Source organism: Hyaena hyaena, unplaced genomic scaffold, assembly GCF_003009895.1.
Source record: "Hyaena hyaena isolate Hyena2069 unplaced genomic scaffold, ASM300989v1 scaffold_23, whole genome shotgun sequence".
In the NCBI taxonomy this organism is placed as follows: Eukaryota; Metazoa; Chordata; class Mammalia; order Carnivora; family Hyaenidae; genus Hyaena; species Hyaena hyaena.
The window spans coordinates 4,355,048-4,376,538 of record NW_024080655.1 but is presented as its reverse complement, the minus strand read 5'-3'; the positions used below and the strand labels follow the sequence as shown (position 1 = coordinate 4,376,538).

Here is a 21,491-nt window from a genome sequence, read left to right as displayed (position 1 = left end):
GGTGAAAATAAAACCATGACCCCACGCCCACTTACAATCACCTTCCCATTCACTAGCGGCTTCTCAGACCCCATTCCCTCCTAAATCCCGAGCTCAAGCGAGGCTGTCTCACTGGCCAATCGGAGCGCAGTCTTCCGTAGCCGTGAGGAAGGCTGCAGCCAATGAGAGACCTGGGCGACTTGGTGGGGTGAGACACGCCGCCCTCTGGCGGAATCCGGGGGGCGTGGTGACGCCCTGGGCGGGGCTGAAGCTTGATTGGCAGGCGAGTGATCAGCCGTCTTAGAACGGAAACACGGCCGGTGCCCGCCGGGGGGAGGAGGGGGGAAATGGGCGGGGTAGCGAAACTGGAGCCAGCCAATGGCTGACGCACTACCCACAGAGGGAAACGCTAGATCACCAATGGAGGCACGGATATGGCGCCGTGGGCTGGGTTTCGGCCAAAAGGGGCGTAAGAGCAGCGCCCGGTGGTGTCGTCTTCACCGTCACGGGCCGGCGCCACTTCCTGGATTCATTCATTCGTTTTTTTCATTCACGAAGGTAGTAAGGCCTAGTTGAAAGCCATGGAGAGCTGTCTTCCTGCCGCCGGCTTCCTGTACTGGGTGGGCGCAGGCACCGTGGCCTACCTGGCCCTGCGCATCTCGTGCTGGCTCTTCACGGCCCTCCGGGTCTGGGGCTTGAGTCACGAGGTGGGGGTCGGACCCGGGCTCGGAGAATGGGCAGGTGAGTGCCGTCCGGCGCCGCGGGCCCCCTCGCTCCTGCGGCGGCTCGCGCTGCTCCGGGCCGGGGCCTGGCCTTCCTCCTTCCAGGTCCCCTGTCCACTGTCCTTCGTGAGGCCCCTGCATCCCTCGCACCCGCCTGTCCCCTTTGCCAGCTACTGGCTTGCCTGGACTTATATACGTTTTAAATACTTAATACGTTGTTGGCCCAGCTCAGCGAATCTGAAGTGCTGCTCGGTCGGTGCGGGAGGAATCTGGCCCGAACTTCCTTTTTAAGCCATTCCTGGTGCATGGCCGGGAGTCAGTCACCTTGCTGCCTCCCCAGTCACTCTCTGCGCACCTTTGTTCGCCCCTTATGAGTGTTTTTAAAGTAAAGCTTTTCGCCAGACCGGAATAATGGGCCCGTGCTGAAGATGAAAGCATTCTGTTGACTCTTTTTGGACGGAGGGGGGGGGAGGGTGAACGAAGAGGACATAGAATTTCAGGAGTCTTTCTGCTTTTTGGAAACTTACCTCTCTTTGGTTACTTGGATTCGGCCTATTTCATATCATTTACAATTAAAAAATAAATTCGCCTTAAACTTTTCTGGAGTCCTAATGTGTAACATAACTATTGCTTCTGCAAAAACGGTAACTTGCTCTGTAGCAATCAGAAATACTTTTCGCAGAAGAACGTTTGTAGGAAACAATATTCCCACGAAGAGTGAGCTAAGCACATGGATCTAGCTAGTTGCATTCAGTTGGAGGATTTTAAAAATGGAAGCGAAAGGTCGGATTGGAGCAGTAGGGAAAAGAACCTGCGGGGAAGTTGTGCACTTGCTTTTTTTTCCTATATTTTTTGTTTCTTTTCTGTATTTTTCATTTCTTTGGGTTAAAATTTTTTTAAAAATTTTATTTATTTTAGAAAAAGGACGAGCGGTGAAGGGGTAGGGGGAAGGAGAGAATCTTAAGCAGGCCCCACACCCAACGCTGAGCCAGACTCCGACTCTGATCCTACGTCTGAGCCACGACTCTGGGATCAAGATCTGAGCCCACATCAAGAATGTGACCCTCAGCCCACTCAGTGGCGCCTCTGCTTTTTTCTTTTTTTAACCAAGTAGCGTGCTATGATTGCTCTCTGTGATGATTTATTCTGCTGGTTTATGATTGAGTGTTCCCTCGACCAAGCATTTTTTTTGAAGTTTGGGATAGTTAGGGGCCTTCACACTAAGCTCAAATAAGGTACACAGATAATGTAACAACGTATTCTTTACTTTATTCATTCAAGAACATTTGAACATAAGAGGTAAGAAATTAACCTTTTGGGACAGCCACATAAACAACACATCTCAAGTAGGAATGGATATGTATGAGTTCTGTCCATGTTGTGAAGCCGCTATTCACATTATAGTACTTATTTTTAAAAATTCCTTAGTATTTTTTTGATATTCCTTTAAAAACAAGTGAACTGCTCAGGTTGATTATAAAATAAAGTTGATGATTTTGCCATTGACTTGGCCAATTTCTCAGCTGCCATGTTTGGAAAACTTGCTTATGAGCTTTTGAAATAGTTACACAAGATTCCAGTGCATTAGGAAATTATATCTCAAGATGAAGTTTTGCAATTTGTAACAAGCAAAGAGTAATGGTAATAACTTCTTAACTATTTAAAATTGACCATGGTGTTGGGGTGCCTGAGTGGCTTAGTCGGTTAAGCGTCCGACTTTCGCTTGGGTCATGATCTCGCGGTTCGTGGGTTCGAGCCCCGCGTCAGGCTCTGTGCTGACTGCCAGCTCGGAGCCTGGAGCCTGTTTCAGTCTGTGACTCCCTCTCTCTCTGACCCTCCCCTGCTCACGCTGTCTCTCTCTCTCTCTCTCCTAGAAATAAATAAATTAAAAAAAAATAAAATTGACCATGGTGATTAATAATTCTAATGGGCAAAGTCATCAATATATGAGTTTATAGTAAAAGTATTGAAAAAATTTGGTTCCAGAGTAAGGATATTTGATAAATTGAAGTTAATGTTTAAAAGATTTAGAAGTGAAATTTGAACCAGAACACTGGGATATAACCGAAAGGATCATAAAGTGACACTGTGATTCTTTTTTTTTTTTTTAATATATTTATTTCTAGGAGAGAGAGAGAGAGACAGCGTGAGCAAGGGAGGGTCAGAGAGAGAGGGAGACACAGACTCTGAAACAGGCTCCAGGCTCTGAGCTGGCAGTCAGCACAGAGCCCGACGCGGGGCTCGAACCCACGAACCGCGAGATCATGACCTAAGCGAAAGTCGGACGCTTAACCGACTAAGCCACCCAGGTGCCCCGACACTGTGATTCTTGAGTTCAGTCTATCTTGGATTGCTAGAAAAATCTCTTTTTCAAGTACTTAAGCAGAAGAACTGATCATTTGTAGCATTGTTATTGGTAGCATTACATATACGCGGTGGCCTGGATCTTAAAATATTTCCTTTACCTCTCCAAATTCAGGGCATCTTTGAAAAACAAAATTAAGAGTAGCTCCTCTTAAAGAGGTTATTTGTATCAGGCGGAGGGATGAACTGAAATAATTTGACAAAGAAATAGACAAAGAAACTAGCTGAGATGACATTTGAGAAAATTAGGGTTAAACGGAGATTAAAATTAGGTAGATAATTTATTCAACCGAAGTTAGGATTTTAGAATTAATTTTTTTGTATAAATAGTACCAATACGTTTTCCCCTATATAAAGGGTATCTTAATCCTGTGCTGCCTTCTTTGAATTAAGCAGGGGTAGCAGGCTGTATTAGGGAGGCATTATCTGCTTTCTGGTACTAACATTTAACATCTTCCTCTCCATAACCAATTAAATATTTTAAGTATTGTGTAGTAATGTATATTGAGTTGATAATATATTTTTATTCTTGTTATTCTTAAGTTTCTGCATGTAAGTATTTTTAATTTCTCACATTTTAGAATCTGAAGGGGATTTTTTTTTTTTTTTTTTTGGGTCTTTTCCCACAGTAACTGGTGCATCAATCACATAGCTTTTCTAAACTTAAAAACAAAAGCTTGGAAAAATAAATAAGTCATGGGGATGTAATGTATACATGACAACTATAGTTAATACTATTTTACAGGAAATCTGAAAGTTGGCAAGAGATTAAATCTTGCAAGTTCTCATACTAAGGCGTGCCTGGCTGGGTCAGTTGGCAGAGTATGCGACTCTTGATCTTGGGGTCATTGAGTTCAAGCCCCACGTTGGGCATAGAGCTTACGTAAAAAACAAAAAAAAAAAGTTCTCACCACAAGAAAAAAGTTCTGTAACTATGAATGGTGATGGATGTTACCTAGACTTAACTGTGGTGATCATTTTACAATATATACAACTGTCGAATCATGATGTTGTATGTCACTATATCTTAGCAAGAAAAGAAAAAAACCCTGAAAGCTTCTAAAAACTTGAAAGCAGGTATGCTTTGCAAACCGTTAAAATATTTAAGATCACATATTCCTTAATCTAGTTAGCGTTTTATGACCATCCATTACTTGGCCCGAACTCTATTTTATCTTCTTCATGTATCCAGAGTTTAGGTAATCTCTTTTCCCTTCTCTCCAGTACCATTCCCACTCGCTGATTTCACTAGGTCCCTAGCACAGGGTTTTGCCAGTATTGCCTGTCATTGTTATGCAATTCTTGTATCTCTTAGGAGAAGAAAGAAATGTGAAAATGGAGCTTTAGTTGTCAGAAGGTCACTGTCACAAGTAATCAGAAAATTGCTAACAAAAGTGGTCAGTTTGTACTAAATAAAGGAGAGAACAGTCATTGCTGTGGAGCATTAAAGAATGTCACCTTAGGCTTTGGTTTGGGCATAGATAAATTTTGTGTGTATTTAAGCAGTTTCCATCATTGCAATTCATCTAAAATGATTGATATTGAAATAAAGTGGAGGTGATAGATAGAAAGGCAAGGTAAGTACACTTCTAAAGCCAAGAAACTTCATAACTTTAAACCCACGACCGCACTCTGAGCTCTTTGTTTAGTTTTTAATGGAGAAGATGTTGCTCCAAGTAGCAAAGAAAAAACGATTCACTGGGGTGCCTGGGTGGAACAGTCGGTTAGGCGGCCAACATCAGTTTAGGTCATGATCTCACGTTTTGTGAGTTCGCCCGGTGTCGGGCTCTGTTGCTGACAGCTGGGAGCCTGCAGCCTGCCTCGGGTTCTGTGTCTCCCCCTCTCTCTGCACCTCTCCTGCTTGTGCTCTCTCTTTCTCTCTCAAAAATAAACATTAGAAGAAAAAAAAAAAGAATAAAGGATCCAATAATCATATTTAAAAATTAGCTTCATTGAGATATAATTCATACCATACAAGTTACCCATTTAAAGTGAATAGTTCACGATTTTTATTATATTCATAGGTTGCACAATCATTACAATTTGAGTTTGGAATGTTTTCATCCTCCTTAAAAGGAAACCTATACCCATTAGCTTCACCCCCCAACCCCCACCCCTTCAAGCCCTAGTCAGTCACTAATGTACTTTCTGTCTATATGCATTTACTTATTCTGGATATTTCATATAAATGGAATTCCACAACATGCCGTATTTTGTGACTGGCTTTCACTTAGCACAGTGTTTTCAAGGTTCACCCATGTTGTGGCATATTTCAATGCTTCGTTTCTTATTATTGCTGAAATGAAGTGAGTATTGGTGAGTTTAGATTTTGCAAAGGGTTTTTACCTGTACGTTTTGCTGTCTGCACATCCATATTAGCAGATCCCCGAGATTTTGCAGCTTTGGATGCTGAGGGAACTTCATTTGGCCCTGTAGTATTCCAGGGTTTTCCTTTTTTTTTTTTTTTTGAGTTCAATCGCTTACCTAATTTTTTTTTCCCCCCCGGGTTTTCCTAATTGAGTGGACAGTGAAGACTTAGAAAGGTTATGGGGTGGTGGGGCTCTTTTGTAGAAAAGCCATTCATCAAAACTGGCTTTGTTTTAGCCAGGCTCCAAGAATCAAAGGATTCTCAAAGTCAGGTGTGGTGCATAATATCTGTTTTTGCAGTGGATCACTCCACAGGATTGATCTAGTTACCTCCAGTGGTTGAAGGCTGCTTGAGTAATTAGGGTCTATAGATAGGAGGTCCCTGTCTTAGACTTTGTGGCATCACATCATTTGAGGAACTACGTATGAAATGTTAATTATGTAGATTGGCAGTCCCGGAAGGTGTAACTTCCATTGAATGCTTGAAGTGTTCCAGGCATTTCACATGGTCTATATTTAACCTGGCTTTGAGCTATGTTCTATGATCCTCAGTGGACAGAAGAGGAAACAGATGCTGAGGGTCTGTGGTTTTGTAGCTAGTGAGTTAGAAGATCAGGATTTGAAGCCAAGTTGTCCATTCTGCATATGCACCTGCATGTGTTGGTGATTGGTTTACAGACTACGTGAGTACTTGGTGGTGGATTCCTTTAGATTCTAGGAATATATTGCTTTTTATTAAATAATTTTGCTTCTAATTGAAGGCACGCTTTCAAATTTGCACATGCTTGGTATCTCTGGAAGCGTTGTAGACGAGGTAGCATGTTTTCGAATCCCGTAGCTCAGGATTTTCTTCAGATTTATAACCGTGAATTGTGTTGCTGCCCGAGAAAACATTGGAAAGGCAGGTGCCTTAGTAAAGCAAAGGGTTTGACTATCATCACTCTGGGTGGATCTGACCTTAGATGCTGTTTATTTTCTGTTTACCACTCTGGTGTTCTCAGATGGATTTAGTGAGCTCTGGAGGTGCAGCTTGGTGTATGTAATATGCTTCCTGTTGACATTCAGGAAACTTGCGTATACCTGTACTTTCTGGTGAGTTGATGGTGATCACAGTCATGCCATGTTTTTTTAAGAACCCTATTTTTATTTGTTTGCTTTTTGTTTTAAAGCAGGGCAGGTGGAGGAAGGCAGAGAAACAACATAACAGTTCTGGGAGGTATTTATTCATTCTGCAGGTTAGCTCCAAAAATGGAGTCCATGGACCCAAAAAGAACAAGGTTTCCAGGTTGGACTTAGCAGGGCAGCCTTAAAGATCTAGTGCTAGAGGGGTGACTGGGTGGCTCAGTCGGTTCAGCTTCTGACTTCAGCTCAGGTCACGATCTCATGGTTTGTGAGTTCGAGCCCTGTGTTGAGCTCTGTGCTGCCGGCTTGGAGCCTGGAGCCTGCTTCAGATTCAGTGTCTTCCTCTCTCTCTGCCCCTCTCTCGCTCATGATCTCTCTCTGTCTCAAAAATAAACATTAAAAAAAAAAAAAAAGATGTAGTGCTAGTGTGTGTGAGGAAGCAGATGGAGAGGAGAGTCAGACTGAGAGCATGCCTTGGTCTTATTTGGAGGAAAAACCAAAGAAGGTTTTCTGGAATTAGAAATTCAGCCTCCATACTCTGAGCTAGAATATCTTTTCCCCATACCCTCCCATTAGTCCTCAGTATTCCTTGACCCCCTCTTTTTTTCCTTCCCCACCCCCCCTTTTTTTTATGCAGTATTAAAGTTTCTATTTAGAGGTCAAGACTGAATGCTTAGAGGCTCACACCTAGACTTGAATTTTAGCTAGTTACTTACTGGCAGTGTAACATTGAGAAGGGTAGTAAACATCTCTGAGCCTCACTTTCCTCATCTGCAAAATGGGTATAATACTGGTGCCTGTTTCATAGGATTGTTTTGAAGGGTAAATGAGAATACTTATTCTATGTAAAACAGAGAGTACAGTGCCTGACACACAAGTGCTTAATAACATTATTAGTAATTTTATTAGCCTCACTAGCATTATGTACTGATTTCTTGACCTCATTGACAAGGTAAGGCTTAGTAAGGAAAAGTTAATATCTGGGGCACCTGCATGACTCAGTTGGTTAAGCATCTGACTCTAGATTTCAACTGAGGTCATAATCTCACGTTTCGTGAGATTGAGCCCCGCATTGGGCCTTGTGCTGAGAGTGCAGAGTTTGGGATTCTGTCTCTTTCCCTCTCTCTGCTCCTCCCCTGCTCATGTTCACTCTCTCTCGCTTTCAAAATAAATAAACTTAAAACAAAGAAAAAGTTAACATCCAGGTGACCACATCTTCAGAAAGATTATCATTGCTGCTGCAACTGAGATTATTGAGCTTCAAAACTAATTTTTTTTGGTTGTTTTGCTTGGTTGAATTGAGGCTAATTTATTTCTTTCAGTTTCAGAAAAAAATGTGCTGAAAGATTTAAATAATGAGTTAAGTTTAGAATACATGGGTAAGTGGATTTGAATAGATCAGTTCTGGTGCCATCAAATGCATCAACTTCTCTCTCTATTTGTAGAGAAGGATAAGTTAAAAAAAACCACTTTTAAAAATAGTGTATCTTGGGTGCCTGGGTTGCTTAGTCAGTTGAGCATCCAACTCTTGATTTTGTCTCAGGTCATTATCTCACAGTTCAAGAGTTGGAGCCCTGCATCAGGCTCTGCACTATCAGCAGAGTCTGCTTGGGGTTCTCTCTCTCTCCCTCTCTCTCTAACCCTCCCCCACTCTCTCTCTCTTTCTCTCTCTCGCTCTCTCAAACTAAATAAATCAATAAAAATTGTGTAATTTTTTCACTTGAGCTGCTGTAACAAAAATACCATAGACTAGCTGGCATCTATAGACACCATAGACTGTGTCATCACATGGCAGAAGGGCCAGGGAATCCTCCACAGTCTTGTAAGAGCACTAATCCCATTCATGAGGCTGGGATTCATTAGACTGAGGATTCAGATTTTCACAGAAATTTGGTCTGTACCATACAAGTTCAGTCTATAGCACAGTGGATCCTTTATTCCATTTCTCTTCTCATCTTCAGTGAAAATAAAACTATAGCAATTTTCATCCATGTCTTCCGGGATAGATGGAGATTAAGGCCGAGATGCTGGGTAAGCAGAGCCTTCACTGTGCTTGGTGGAGAGTGTGATATAACACCATTCACTTGTCCATCCACAACCACAAATATTATTGAGTCTGTCCAATGGACCTTAGAATAGACCAGTGGGATGGCAAACAGTAATCAGATGGACAAATTGTGCTGTTAGTGATAAAGACCTGCCTGGTTGTGTGAGAGCTTGCGAGTTAGGTCCAAGAGAGCTGCCCTGGGGAAGTGACGCGTGAGCTGAGATCTGAAGGGAAGGGAAGAGTAGCAGCAAGAGCAGAAGGGACAGCAGGTGTTTGGCTCTTGAGGCTGGAAATTGGAGGGCTTGCATGAAACCAGGCCTGAGTGACTAGAGCCAGAAACGAGTGGGCGTGACGTAAGAGAAGGGTGGAGGAGGGAGAAGGGGCCAGCAAGCCGGGGTATTGAAGCCATGCCAAGAACAGAGAGAAAATTGAAGGGAGTTTAAGCACAAGGATACTGTTGTGGAGTTGCAACTTTAAACAGAAATCCTTGTTTTTATGACCTTCCTGACATTGTTGCATTGCCGCAGAGATGGACCAATGCAAGTTATTCAGATCAGCTCAGTCAAAGTTGCCTTAAAAAACCCCAAACGAACCCAAAATGCAAATGCATACGTTGGAGTATGGGAGACTACTCTTGTGCCTTTTATTCCTGGTTATCATCTTCCAGAGCCCATTTCTTCCCTGGGGGAAAATACCTGATCACCCTGGTATAGGAAGTTCTACTCTCACCAGGGATTGGGTGACAGAGTTGTTGAATGAACCCTGAAACTGGGTTACTGCTTTCTCAAGTTCAGTGCACAAAACTGTGGTGTGGTAGCTGAGAAGCCTGCCTTTAGTCCCGCGCCAGAGGGAATGCTTTGTTTTACTTACTCATTTTGTCTAGTGAAACAAGGAGTTTGCCCTGTCCCTGACTGGCAGTTCCAGGGAGACTCTCCAGTGTCTGCAAAGTTCATCTTTACCACCATTAAGAGAAGTTATTTCTATTTAATTGATCTAGTCAGTGGGGGCAAGGGAAGAAAGGCTAGCAGACTTAAGATTTAGAACAATGACTGTTTCTCAAGACTGTTACATCGCTTAACAGTAGTGATAACGGGCCGTTGGCTTTGGGATCAGAGTAGCGAGGGTGAGCTTTGCTAGTGGCTAAAATGTTTGAAGTTGAGGGTGCCTGGGTGGTCGGTCAGTTAAGCGTCCGATTCTTGATTTTGGCTCAGGTCCTGACCTCCCGGTTCAGGAGATGGAGCTCCCAGGTCGCACTCTGTGCTGACAGCATGGAGCCCTGCTTGGGACTCTGTCGTCCCCACTCTCTGCCTCTCCCCCACTCACACATGCACCTCTCTCTCAAAATAAATGAACATTAAATAAAATAAAATGAAATGTTTGACATTGGGCAAAGATAACCTCTGAGAATAACTTTCTTCATCTATCAAATGGGGCTGATACTTTTCAGGAGTATTATGACAACAAAATGAGATGTAAATGAGGCTCTAGTGTAGTCCTTTGTGTTATTTATGGGTACTAAGTGACGTATTTAAGGACATCTTTTATTTGGATACATTACTCTTATTTGATGAAGAGGGATTGTTGAAACCAAGAATAATGTAGGTCACTCAGCTGATGATCTATTAGAAATGTGAAGTTATGGCAGATCAGTTAAGAGGAGATTAGTGCCATGAGAGGAAGATTTCTTGCTTTGTGAAAAGACTTACCAAGCACTTCCTTGAAGTCTGGCTCCTCCCTCAGTGAACATAAGATACGAAAGTTTCGGAAAATTTGGTTATGTGCAGCTTTTCCCACTAAATTTGTAAAGACCATAAAATTATCTTTGACTCTTCTTCCCTCACCCCATGTAGAGTCTATTAGGAACTCTCATTGACTCTGACTTCAGAATTATCCAGGGTCTCCAGGCCCTTCTACACTCTGGGGTAAGCCCCTGAAATCTCTTGTCTTGATATAATAGCAGCCTCCCATCTCTCTGACCCCACATTGGCACCCCCTACAGTCGATTCTTCTACAGTAGCCAGAGTGATCCTTGAAAAGCTCACTGCCTTGGACGTGTTTGGCACTGCTGCCGTAGAGCCTTTGGTTATCCACTCCTCCTGGAATGTTCCTCTCCCAGATGTCCACATGGCTAACTCTTACTTCCTCCAAGTCTTTGCCGTCAATGAAACCTTCCATCCTGCTTTGAAACTCACAATCCTCTGTCCCTGACCCCACTTCTGATTCCCATTACCCTGCTGTCCTTGTCCTTTTTGTCATAACACTTGTCACTGTCTCCCATATTGTATACTTGGCTCGTTTATGATGTTTCTTGTTTGTCTACCCCTTTTTGAATGGGAGCACCATGAAGGACCAAGATCTGCCTTTTTTGTTCACTTATGTATCTCAAGCACCTAGAACAGTGCCCGCACATAGTAAGTGCTGATACATATTTGTTGAATGAATAAAAATATTAAGTGAGGTTTTCCAGTATCATTGAGATTAAGGGTTAATGAACTTGGTGGGGGCATTATATTCTTTCTATATTCTCTTAAGTGATTAGTTATAAACCCAAGAAGTATTAACAGTTTCTCAGTCTCTAAAATGAGATTATTTAGTATAAAAACAAAGTACAGATTGTAATCTCGGGAAGAAGTTCTCACAATATAGACTCTGGAATCAGACTACCAGCTTTTGAACCCCAGCTCTGTCAGTTACAGACTATATCACGCTCACTTCTGTACGCCTCAGTTTTCTCTTCTGTCAAATCGGGATAATAATAGGTTTGATATGATGTGTACATGAGTTAATAGGTGTGAAATACTTAGAACAGTCTCTGACATTTATATACCAAATGCTATATAAATGTTAGCTGATGTTGTTGTATCAGCTGTCGCTTTTATTCGTGGGAATAATTCTTCCCATCTCTACCCGTCTTCTTTTTCCCAGTCTCTTCCTCAGATTTGTACTAATTTACTACATATTCCCTTCTGGGTGGTTATCAAAGATCTCAATCCTAGCATGTCTAAAATTCAGCTTTTCTGCTCTCTCTTGCTTGTTCTGGACTTCCTTATTTTTGCTAATTTTAGAGTCACCCAGCCCCTAACTCAGGATGGCAGATTCAAATGTCTCCAGCAGGTGAAGCAAATGAGTGAAGTGGACCGGTCGTAAATGGTTGTGTGGGTACCGTCCCAGAGATCAGTCATGGCGTACAGTTCTCCTTCACTTGTTACCTGTCAGTAACAGTGGTCCCGTCCACTTGGGTTCTTCCTGAGAATTATCAGTTATTGTGTGTATGCACACACATGCATGTGCAGTACCTCAACTGTTCTCAACTCTGAGGCCCTGCATAGTGCACAGTAAGTAATATTTGGTGAATGAATACTTTTTCCTTGAGGTTCTGGTGTATTTCTTTTTCTTTTTTTTTTAAAATGTTTTATTTATTTCTAGGAGAGAGAGAGAGACAGCGTGAGCAGGGGAGGGTCAGAGAGAGAGGGAGTCACAGACTGATACAGGCTCCAGGCTCTGAGCTGGCAGTCAGCACAGAGCCCGACGTGGGGCTCGAACCCACGAACCGCGAGATCATGACCTAAGCGAAAGTCGGACGCCCAACCGACTAAGCCAAGCCACCCAGGCGCCCCGAGGTTCTGGTGTATTTCAATTGCGGGTGGGGTGTTTTGCTTTAGTTTTGTATTTTTTTTGTTTTGTTTTGCAAAATTTGCATGCCCCATTTGTTTTTTGCTTAAAAATGTTTAAAAATGTTTATTTTTGAGACAGAATGCGAGTGGGAGAGGGGCAGAGAGAGGGAGACAGACTCTGAAGCAGGTTCCAGGCTCTGCGCTGTCAGCACGGAGCCTGATTCGGGGCTCCAGATCATGACCTGAGCCAAAATTGGATGCTTAACCAACTCAGCCACCTACGCACCCCATTTTGTTTTTTTCTTAAGTTTATTTATTTATTTTGAGAGAGAGAGCCAGCTAGCAAGTAGGGGAGGGGCAGCAAGAGAGAGAGAATCCCAAGACTGTCCAGCACAGAGCCCAACACGTGGCTCAAATTTACAAACAGGGAGATTATAACCTGAGATAGAGTCAAGAGTTGGACACTTAACCAACTAAGCCACCAAGGCATCTCCATTTTTCTTTTTTGCTTTAAAATTTCAAGTGACACATACCTAAATATCTAGATTGAAATTAAAGCAAGCCTCGTTAGATAACAAATGGTTATAGAATTATTATATTATAGCAGGGTCTGGATAACAGTTGGAAAGTGTGACATTCAGTGAGATCAAAAAGATGTCTTTGAGTAGCATTGGTAATAAGCTAATCTTTTTTCATCTGTAGTTTTAGGAAATTGTTAAAGGAAACCAACCACTCTGCCACATTTAATAAACAAATATTAATAGAACTTTGATATCTATTATTCATCTCCAAATCTTTACAGAATTCTTGGAAATAGATTTTCTTTTAGTAAGAAAGACTTTTCCAATTAAAGTTTCAGCAAAACCTTGCTAATTGGTAAGATTGAGTGACATAGTGGGGAAAAAAAAACAATTCTAGGATATGTTGACTAAAATGTAGTTTTGCTATTTTGACGGCCTGGTAAAATATGCCCAAGCCTTCTAAACGTTCAGACTTTTAAAATTGTTGGAGACATTGAACTGAATTCCCTGGAAAACCTCTTGGGTGGGAAAGTCATTGATCGATAAATGTATATAGCCAGTAACTTCTAGAACATTCCACAGAGTGTGTTTAATATAGAGTTTATTCGCCTCATGGAAAGAAATGAATATGACGATTGGTTGATAATTTTTATACAACTTTAGTCAGTCGTTTTGTGAGAAACTTAAGCGAATTGGAATGTCATAAGGAGGTGAAAGAGAACAATGATGGAGTAAAGAAACCAGAAGGGCTCTTGGTGACCTCTTCAGGTGAACTCTTAGGGAAATGTGCTGTAAGAGGTAATGATTTGCTCAAGATCCTACATCCAGTTAGAGAATGGCCAGGCAAGGCAGGTCGGTGGCAAAGGGCAGAGGATGGTGGACCCATCTGTGGTAGACTGAGTTAAAGCAATGGTGGGAGAGATGAGCAGCAAGCGCTGACGTAGAAAAGAGATTTGTCAGGGTGATCCGTGCTAACGACAAGGCCGAGGGAACAACTGGACTTCATTATATATTCATCAACTGGTACGGGGCAAAAACAGCCCTCGCTTTCCAAGTGCCTGACCTCTTGAAGAAATAACACGCACCTCTGCCTATCAAGGGCGCCATTATGTCATGCTCTCGGTACACCCCTTCACAGACATTAAGACTGGAGGAACTTTCTCATTAAATACAATGGTGTAAGCTAAGTGAGTTGATCCAAATCTCTTACCTACCGTCTCAGCTGTGCTTATACCCCCAACTACAGATTATGTTGATGACGCTGAATTACCAAGGAAATATTGTATTGTTTTAGTTTGTGTTCCTCAAGGTGGCCAGGAAAGGCTACAGTATCTTTTAGAAGTTTAAATGCCAGTTTTAGTGCTCCCTTAACATTCTTAGTATGTAGAAAACTCATTCTCCAGATTGGTTTTATTGTAATGACTGGCATTAACTGCTCACGACCAAGCTAACTCCAGTAGAAATATTGCCAAGCTTGCTTTAATGATAGCTGAACCTCCAGACTTGTCACATAAACAGAGCTAATGCAGTAAACAAGCTTTCCTAATCTTGCACATTCAGTCTAATAATTTTGCTATGGAACGGGGAACTGCTGCTTATCTGTGTTTTCCAATACCTCTCTTTGCCTGTCATGTGAAAGGAGGTGATGATTTCTGTATAGATAATGTGAAAAAACACAGTGGGTTCAACAATAGTGTTCACACATTCTGAATTAGAGGAGGCTGAATTAATGAAATTTTTCTGTAATGATGACATATTAATTTGCAAAGTGATTTTGCAAGTGTTTGCAAATGATTTCCACAACATCCCTGTGAAGCAGGTTAGGATTGTTTCTGTTATTTCTAAATAATATGCCAGAATTAAGGGGAGATACAGTGAGAGACATAAGGGTTAAAGTCAATGACAGAAGAAGTTGAATCTAGGTTTTCTAGCTCCAGCCTCCATGTTCTTTCCACTTTCCTGCCAAAGTTCCTGATAATGATGACTTTTTATTATTATTAAAAAATTTTTTTTAATGTTTTATTTATTTCTAAGAGGGGAGGTGAGCAGGGGAGGGTCAGAGACAGAGGGAGACACAGAATCTGAAACAGGCTTCAGGCTCTGAGCTAGCTGTCAGCACAGAGCCTGATGTGGGGCTCTAACCCACAAACCGCGAGATCATGACCTGAGCCAAAGTCGGACGCTTAACCAACTGAGCCACCCAGGCGCCCCCTGATAATGATGACTTTTAAGGCCGTTTGGAATACCTGTACAAGAGCTTATAAATTGGAGACTTCCTCAGACGTGGTCTAAAAGTGAAAGGTCTATTTATGCCACGGTGGCATTCAAACTCCCACGGATCACAAGAATAACTGAATGTGCTTGTTAAAAATAAGGAGTCTAGGGCTTCACTATGGACCTACTAAATCAAAATCTCTAGGAAAAGAATGCGGGCAAATGTATTTTTAACAAATAGAGATGATTCTTAAGATCATGCATTTTGGGAAACACTGAACTATGGCCAGGCTAGCCCTACAAGAAGGCAGTGGGCTTATACACACAGGCTTTTTAGCCAGATGTCTATTCTCCGTACCAGGGCTTGATGTATAATATTGTTACAACTTCCAATGATTTCTGGACTAAATATTTACTAATAGTTTTGACAGTGAATTCAGAGATTCTATTTTAGGCTAATTCTGTGTTTCTGTGTTTGAAATAGATTGGGAAAAAACTAAAACACTTGGAGCTTAAATATGTTGCTATACATTGAGAACCACAAGTAGCACGTTCAGAATTTCCAAGTAGTAATACTTGGAGATTTGATGGTGAGGAGTGTCAGTAAGAATGATTTTTTTGGTAGATGCAAATAATAGAAGCTTTACTTTGCTTTTGGTTTAAGTAGGACCATAGAAGGATAGCTGAAGACTTTGGAAGCTTAACTACAAAAAATTGAGAGAAAAACATTTTCTTATTTTCTGTTTGCGATACTATTTTTTAGTGTCTTTTTTAAAGTTTGTTTTTATTACCTTTAGAGAAAAGAAAGCTTTAAGTCTGCTTTCTTTCTAGGTAGATTTTTAAAAAATTATCTTTATTGTGAAATTAATTTAAGTGATACATATTTGATGATTCTTTTTTTAAAACTATTCATTTTTAGAGGGAGAGAGAGAGAGAGAGGGCACATGTGTGCATGAGTGGAGGGAAGGTCAGAGAGAATCCCAAGAATGATTCCGCGAACTGTGAGATCATGACCTGAGTTGAAACTAAGAGTCAGACCTCAACTGACTGAGCCACCCAGGTGCCCCAGTATTGATGATTTTTAAAGGGCCAAGAGACTAGAGAGGATGTTTTATTAATTTTTTTCTTTTGAAAAAATGTTAAGTTCTCCAAATGATAAAGACGGAAAATGGGCTTATGTTTGATCAGAAGGAATTTCCATTTTAGTTGGCTGCATGCCAGACTCAGTACTGAGTATGGGGATATAGTGGTGAGCAAGAAAGCCACAGTGTCTGTCTCCACTGGTCTAGCAGAGGACACAGCTCATTACATAAGCAGCTCCAGAAAGTGTAATAGGATCAGCTCCAGGAGCACTAACCTAGTTCAAGGATTTAGAGAATGTTTTCTGGAAGAAGTAATGTTTAATCCAAAGTATAGAAGAAAAAGAGAAGGAAGAAAATGATGTTAATAATGGTAATAAGACATAATATTTATAAAAAAGCTAACTATGTCCCAGATACTTTTCTAAATACCTCAATGGGTTTACTTAATCCTCATATAATCCAATAAGGTAGGTCCTATTGATATCCTCATTTTACTGAAAGACAGCTAAGGTAATAGAGGGAAAGCGATTTGCTCAAAGACACATAGCTAATAAGTGGAGAAGGACCCGGGATTTGAACTGTCCTCTGAACTTCCTGTTAACCACTATGCCAACTATACTGGTGAATTAGAGATGAGCAGGTCAGGGTGGCTGGAGGACAGGGGAGCATTTCTAGCCAAGGCACTGAACATTCAGGAACTTTGGGCTGAGAGTCCTGGAGGAGAGAGGCAAGAGGTAAGGTTAGAGAAATGGGTGGGGTGGGGGGAAGCAGTCATAAAGGACCTTGAGGCTCTGGTGAGGGTTTATGTAATCTAAGGGCCTTGAGACGTCGTTGAAAGATTTTAAGCAGTGGAGTGTCATGATCGGATCTATAGTTTGGACAGCTGTGATTTTGGAGTATGGATGCGAAGGGAGCAACCCAGGATGTAGGAGACCCTCAGGAGACTGGTGGTGGTGGTGGTGGTGGTGGTAAGCTAGGCATTGGGTGTTGGTGGTTTGGGTTAAGATAATGGGGGCAGGGACTGAGAGAGGGAATCAGACGAGGGAGAGGAGGTGCAAGTCACGGGCTTTCGTCATAAATAGGTTGTGGGGGAGAAGGAGATGGCAAAGTCCAGAGGGACTGTGACATGTCTGGACTCTGGGTCCCCGATAGTCCTAGTCACTGAGGTTGGAAACACGAAGAGAAGGAGCAGGCTTTGGGAGGGGCGTAATGAGGTTGATTTCTTACAGGTTCTGTGTGGCTGTCAGGCGGTCTTGCAACAGAGCCCAATGTTCTGAGTTCTTTACTGAAGTCCTTTAGCTCAGGAGTCATTGTGTAGTTGTCTAAAGTTTGTGCTAGAGGAAAGTTTGGAGCCTCAGCATGTAATATTTTAGGACAGGCAGCAGAACGGTTTGAGGAAGTATAGCACTTTGTGCCTTAGTTCAATGAATGCTGTTTCCTCTTTGGCGGAAAAGCAGGGAAGTATAGTGGACAGTGTGTTAAACTTATCAGAAGACTGGAGTTCATAGTCCACCTTCTCAACTTTGACACTTACTGGCTGTGGAATCTTGGGTCAGTTAATCTGTTTATTTCATCTCTCAAATATGTCTAAAAATACCCACTTTATGTTCAGAGATGTTAGGAGTCTCTGAATCCTTTTTGTAAAAAGCATAAAGCATTTTACACATATTAGACATTGGGCCTTTTTTCCTCTTCCGTTTTCAATTAGAAATCTAGAAATAGGATTGCCCCAGAAGTTGATTAAATTGATTATGTGAAGTTCAAGTTGCTTCAGAGATTTATTTTGAGATCTGTTGCAACTTTGTGGTGATCAACACCTGAGACTCTTCTGATGTGATTATCTAATATTATCTAACATGTCAGTTTTAGAATATACCTAAAACAAAAAAATTTTCTTACAACTTTGTTAACATAAGCTTGGTTTCTGTATTTAAAGTTAAACTAATTTGGGGCACGTGGGTGACTCTGTCAGTTAAGCATCTGGCTCTTTACTTTGGCTCAGGTCATGATCAGTTTGTGAGTTTGAGGCCCACATCTGGCTCTGTGCTGACAGCACAGAGCCTGCTTGGGATTCTCTCTCTCTCTCTCTCTCTCTCTGTCCCTCCCCTGCTTATGTCCCCTTTCTCTCTCACTCTCTCTCTCTTTCTCTCTCTCTGTCCCTCCCCTGCTTATGTGCTCTTGTTTCTCTCTCTCCCAAAAAATAAACGTAGAACATTTTTTTTAAAGTGAAACTTATTTAACCACGGATTGTTAGTTTTTTTTTATTAAAAATTTTTAATGTTTATTTTTGAGAGAGAGAGATAAAGAGACAGATTTGGGCAGGGGAGGGACAGAGACAGAGGGAGACACAGAATCTGAAGCAGGCTCTAGGCTCTGAGCTGTTAGCACAGAGCCTGACGCGGGGCTAGAACTGACAGACTGTGAGATCATGACTTGAGCCAAAGTTGGACACTTAACCAACTGAGCCACCCAGGCACCTCATGAATTGTGTTAATTTTAAAGAAATACCTTCAGCTTCAACTTTGTTTTTAATATATACAAAAGCTATGGTTAGGTATAGTGGATTAAGGATATCGTTAAATTATTGGTAGAAAGTGTTATTTCAACTGTGATATAATTGGAAGACTTTCAAATTTGACATAATTGTTTAAAGTCTCATTATTGTATTATAAGCACTATTATAAGAGGTGATTATAAGTTCCCGTCATTTCTTACTCAATACCCCACTGTTCCTGTCTCAGGCTTAAAGATATTTAGAGAGTTCTTTTTTCTTCAGTGAAAGATTTTCTATTGTTCTCATCTTTATTTCAGCTGGATTCTTATGAATTATAAGGTTGATGACAAAGCAGTACCTTTTAGATCTCTATAGCAAAGGTATTATCTTTGAAATGAGGGCATATTTTCCAGAATGTACTTGGAAGCTAATTTTTTAAAATATAGCAAAGTTTAGGACTATATATAAATATCCAGATCTTTTAATAATATTTGCTTGAAAAATAACACTACTTCTTTGAAAACTGTGAGTTAATTTTTTTTTGACAATTTATTTGTTTATATTACTGCAACTGGAAACATTTGCTCTTCTTTCCTTTTTATTCCTGTCTTTGGGTTGCCCCAGAAGCAGATGCTGAGGGACAGGAATTCTCAGGTACAGTCAGTTTATTTGGAAGGTGATCCCAAGAAACCCCAGTAGGGAGCGAGACAGGAAAGGGAACACAGCCAGTAAAGGGGGCATTTTATCAAGCACTGTAGTGAACTAGAACCCAATTCCACCACAGAACTCTGGAGCTAGTGCAGAACTCAAGTTTCAGAGTTACCTCACCTGCAGGGCCAGGGAGCTCGGATATTTATACACCAACGGCCATTAGTCACTGGTTGAGGGCCATTGGTGAGGAGGAACATTAATTCGATAGAACTGTCCACTGTGCACTTGAGTGTTTCTGGCTTTAGCCGCTTAAGTCCTTGGGCAAAGACATGGCTTTGAAATGTGTGCTCCAACGGTGTTGCCAGAGTGCAGGGGGGCACCAGCTTAGCCATATTCCCCATAGACTAGTTGCCCTGGGTTGCTTTTTCTTTAAACAAAACAAAATAGGCCTAAGGAAAAGAGAGAAGGAACTGATTCCTGGAGAAATGAAAAGAAATATGGCAGATTTGAGGCCTAAGTTGATGCATGTTGTAATCTTTCATTGGGGGTAGAGGCTCTGGCACCTCTCAGGGCCGAGGTATTGGCCTATTTTCAGTAGTTTAACATTAAAAAAGTACAGGTGACTGAGTAAATATTGATCAGGAGGTGCTTTCCACATGACCAGCACAGAGTGAGCACAGCATTTGGAGAAGTTGGGACGGAGTCCTAATTTTGTATAAATACTGGGTAACCATATACTTCAGGGGAGGTTGGCTTTCTCCTCAGCCATGGGGGCCCAGTCTTGGGTAATTTAAGCTTATCTTGCTGATTCTTTTCATCTTGCTGGAGGTTGGTTTAGGAATAGGCATGTAACATGGTTCTGGCTGGTGAGATGTAAGAGGCGATCTGCTGGAGGGCTTTTGAGAAGGCTTTCCTCCTCAGTAAAAAGAGGCAGAAGGAAAGGTGTTCTATAAGGATGTGAAGGCCTGCAGCCCCCCTTGGGACCAGAGGGTACAAACTGGGGAAAGAACCCACACATGAGGACTGCAGAACAGAAAGATGGAAAGCACCTGGGATTTGATGCTGTCACCGAGCTGCTGAATGTACTTACTCTGGGGGTGCTTTATACTTCCTGTTATTTTGAGATAAGAAGTCCCATTTTTCAGGGCACCTAGGTGCCTCAGTCAGCTGAGTTTCTGACTTTGGCTCACAATATATCTATATCTATATCTATATCTATATCTATATCTATATCTATATCTATATCTATATCTGTATCTATATCTGTATCTGTATCTATATCTGTATCTATATATCTATATCTATATCTACATGTATATCTGTATCTATATCTATATATGTATATCGTGGTTAGATCATCAAGGATAAGATATCATCAGGGAGACTGTATCCTCTATTCTTGAGCTCTTTCAGTACTCCCATAATTATCCTTTCATGTACAAATATAGGATCACCTTTGTGTGCCAAACACTTTGCAATGTGCAGGGGGTATAGCAGTGAACAAAATGGGCAAAGTCTCGGCGCTCATAGAGGAGCTTGCTTTTGAATAGGAAAGATGAACAATACACAAGTAAATATTTGTTAAGTCTGGTGGTGAGAGATGTACTAAGGTAGATAATAGAGAATTGCTGAGGAGAATGGAGGGAAGTTTGTGTCCTGCTAATTTACACAGGGTGATTAGGCAAGATTTTCCCAGAAAGGTGACATTTGAATTCAGGCCTGAATGGAATTTTCTCTCTTCACACAACCGTAATGGCTTCCTTGCTGTTCCTTGTGCATCCTCAGCACAAACTTTGTGCTAACATCCCTGTGCCTAGAATACTCTTTTTAATGGATAGTGATGATTGGAATAAATAGGGAGAAGGATTGGGAGCTGTCAGTTGAGTTATTGGGCAAATGGAATTCCTTCTTTAGAACTGCAGAGCTGGGTCTGGCTGCCAGTGAATTCTGTTGAAGACCCTTGCTGGGACTTCCGGGGTGTTTTCGGTGAATCACTTTTAAAATAACATACATAATTTGTTTAAAAATACATGATCTTTAGATGCTCTTTTTGAAGGCTTAAACCCACCCAGGTTATTTTGCCCCATTTGCTGCTTTAAAAAAATGGACTTGGACTGTAAGAAAAAAAGAAGTTAAAATGTTTTGTCAGTTGACCTAATAAAGCATGATGTCCTGGGTAATATCCATATAGTATCCTCCATTACAGTACTTTCAACACAATAAAAGCTTAGAAAGCTTACTGGTGAGTTGAAGCTTAATAATAGTTTTATTCACAAGTAATTTTAAAACAACAAAAGCCCAAAGTTTTATAAGC

At 41.4% G+C, this 21,491-nt stretch overlaps 1 protein-coding gene across 1 annotated transcript in view; it reads left to right on the top strand.

Annotated features, from left to right (window-relative positions):
* Positions 1–469: 469 nt before the first annotated feature.
* Positions 470–21,491, top strand: part of HSD17B12 (hydroxysteroid 17-beta dehydrogenase 12) — a 162,435-nt gene continuing 141,413 nt past the window's right edge. Inside the window, exon 1 of the mRNA XM_039226782.1 lies at positions 470–720. Coding sequence (XP_039082713.1) covers positions 561–720 — 160 coding nt within the window. The 5' untranslated portion in view covers positions 470–560. The remainder of the gene's footprint in view (positions 721–21,491) is intronic.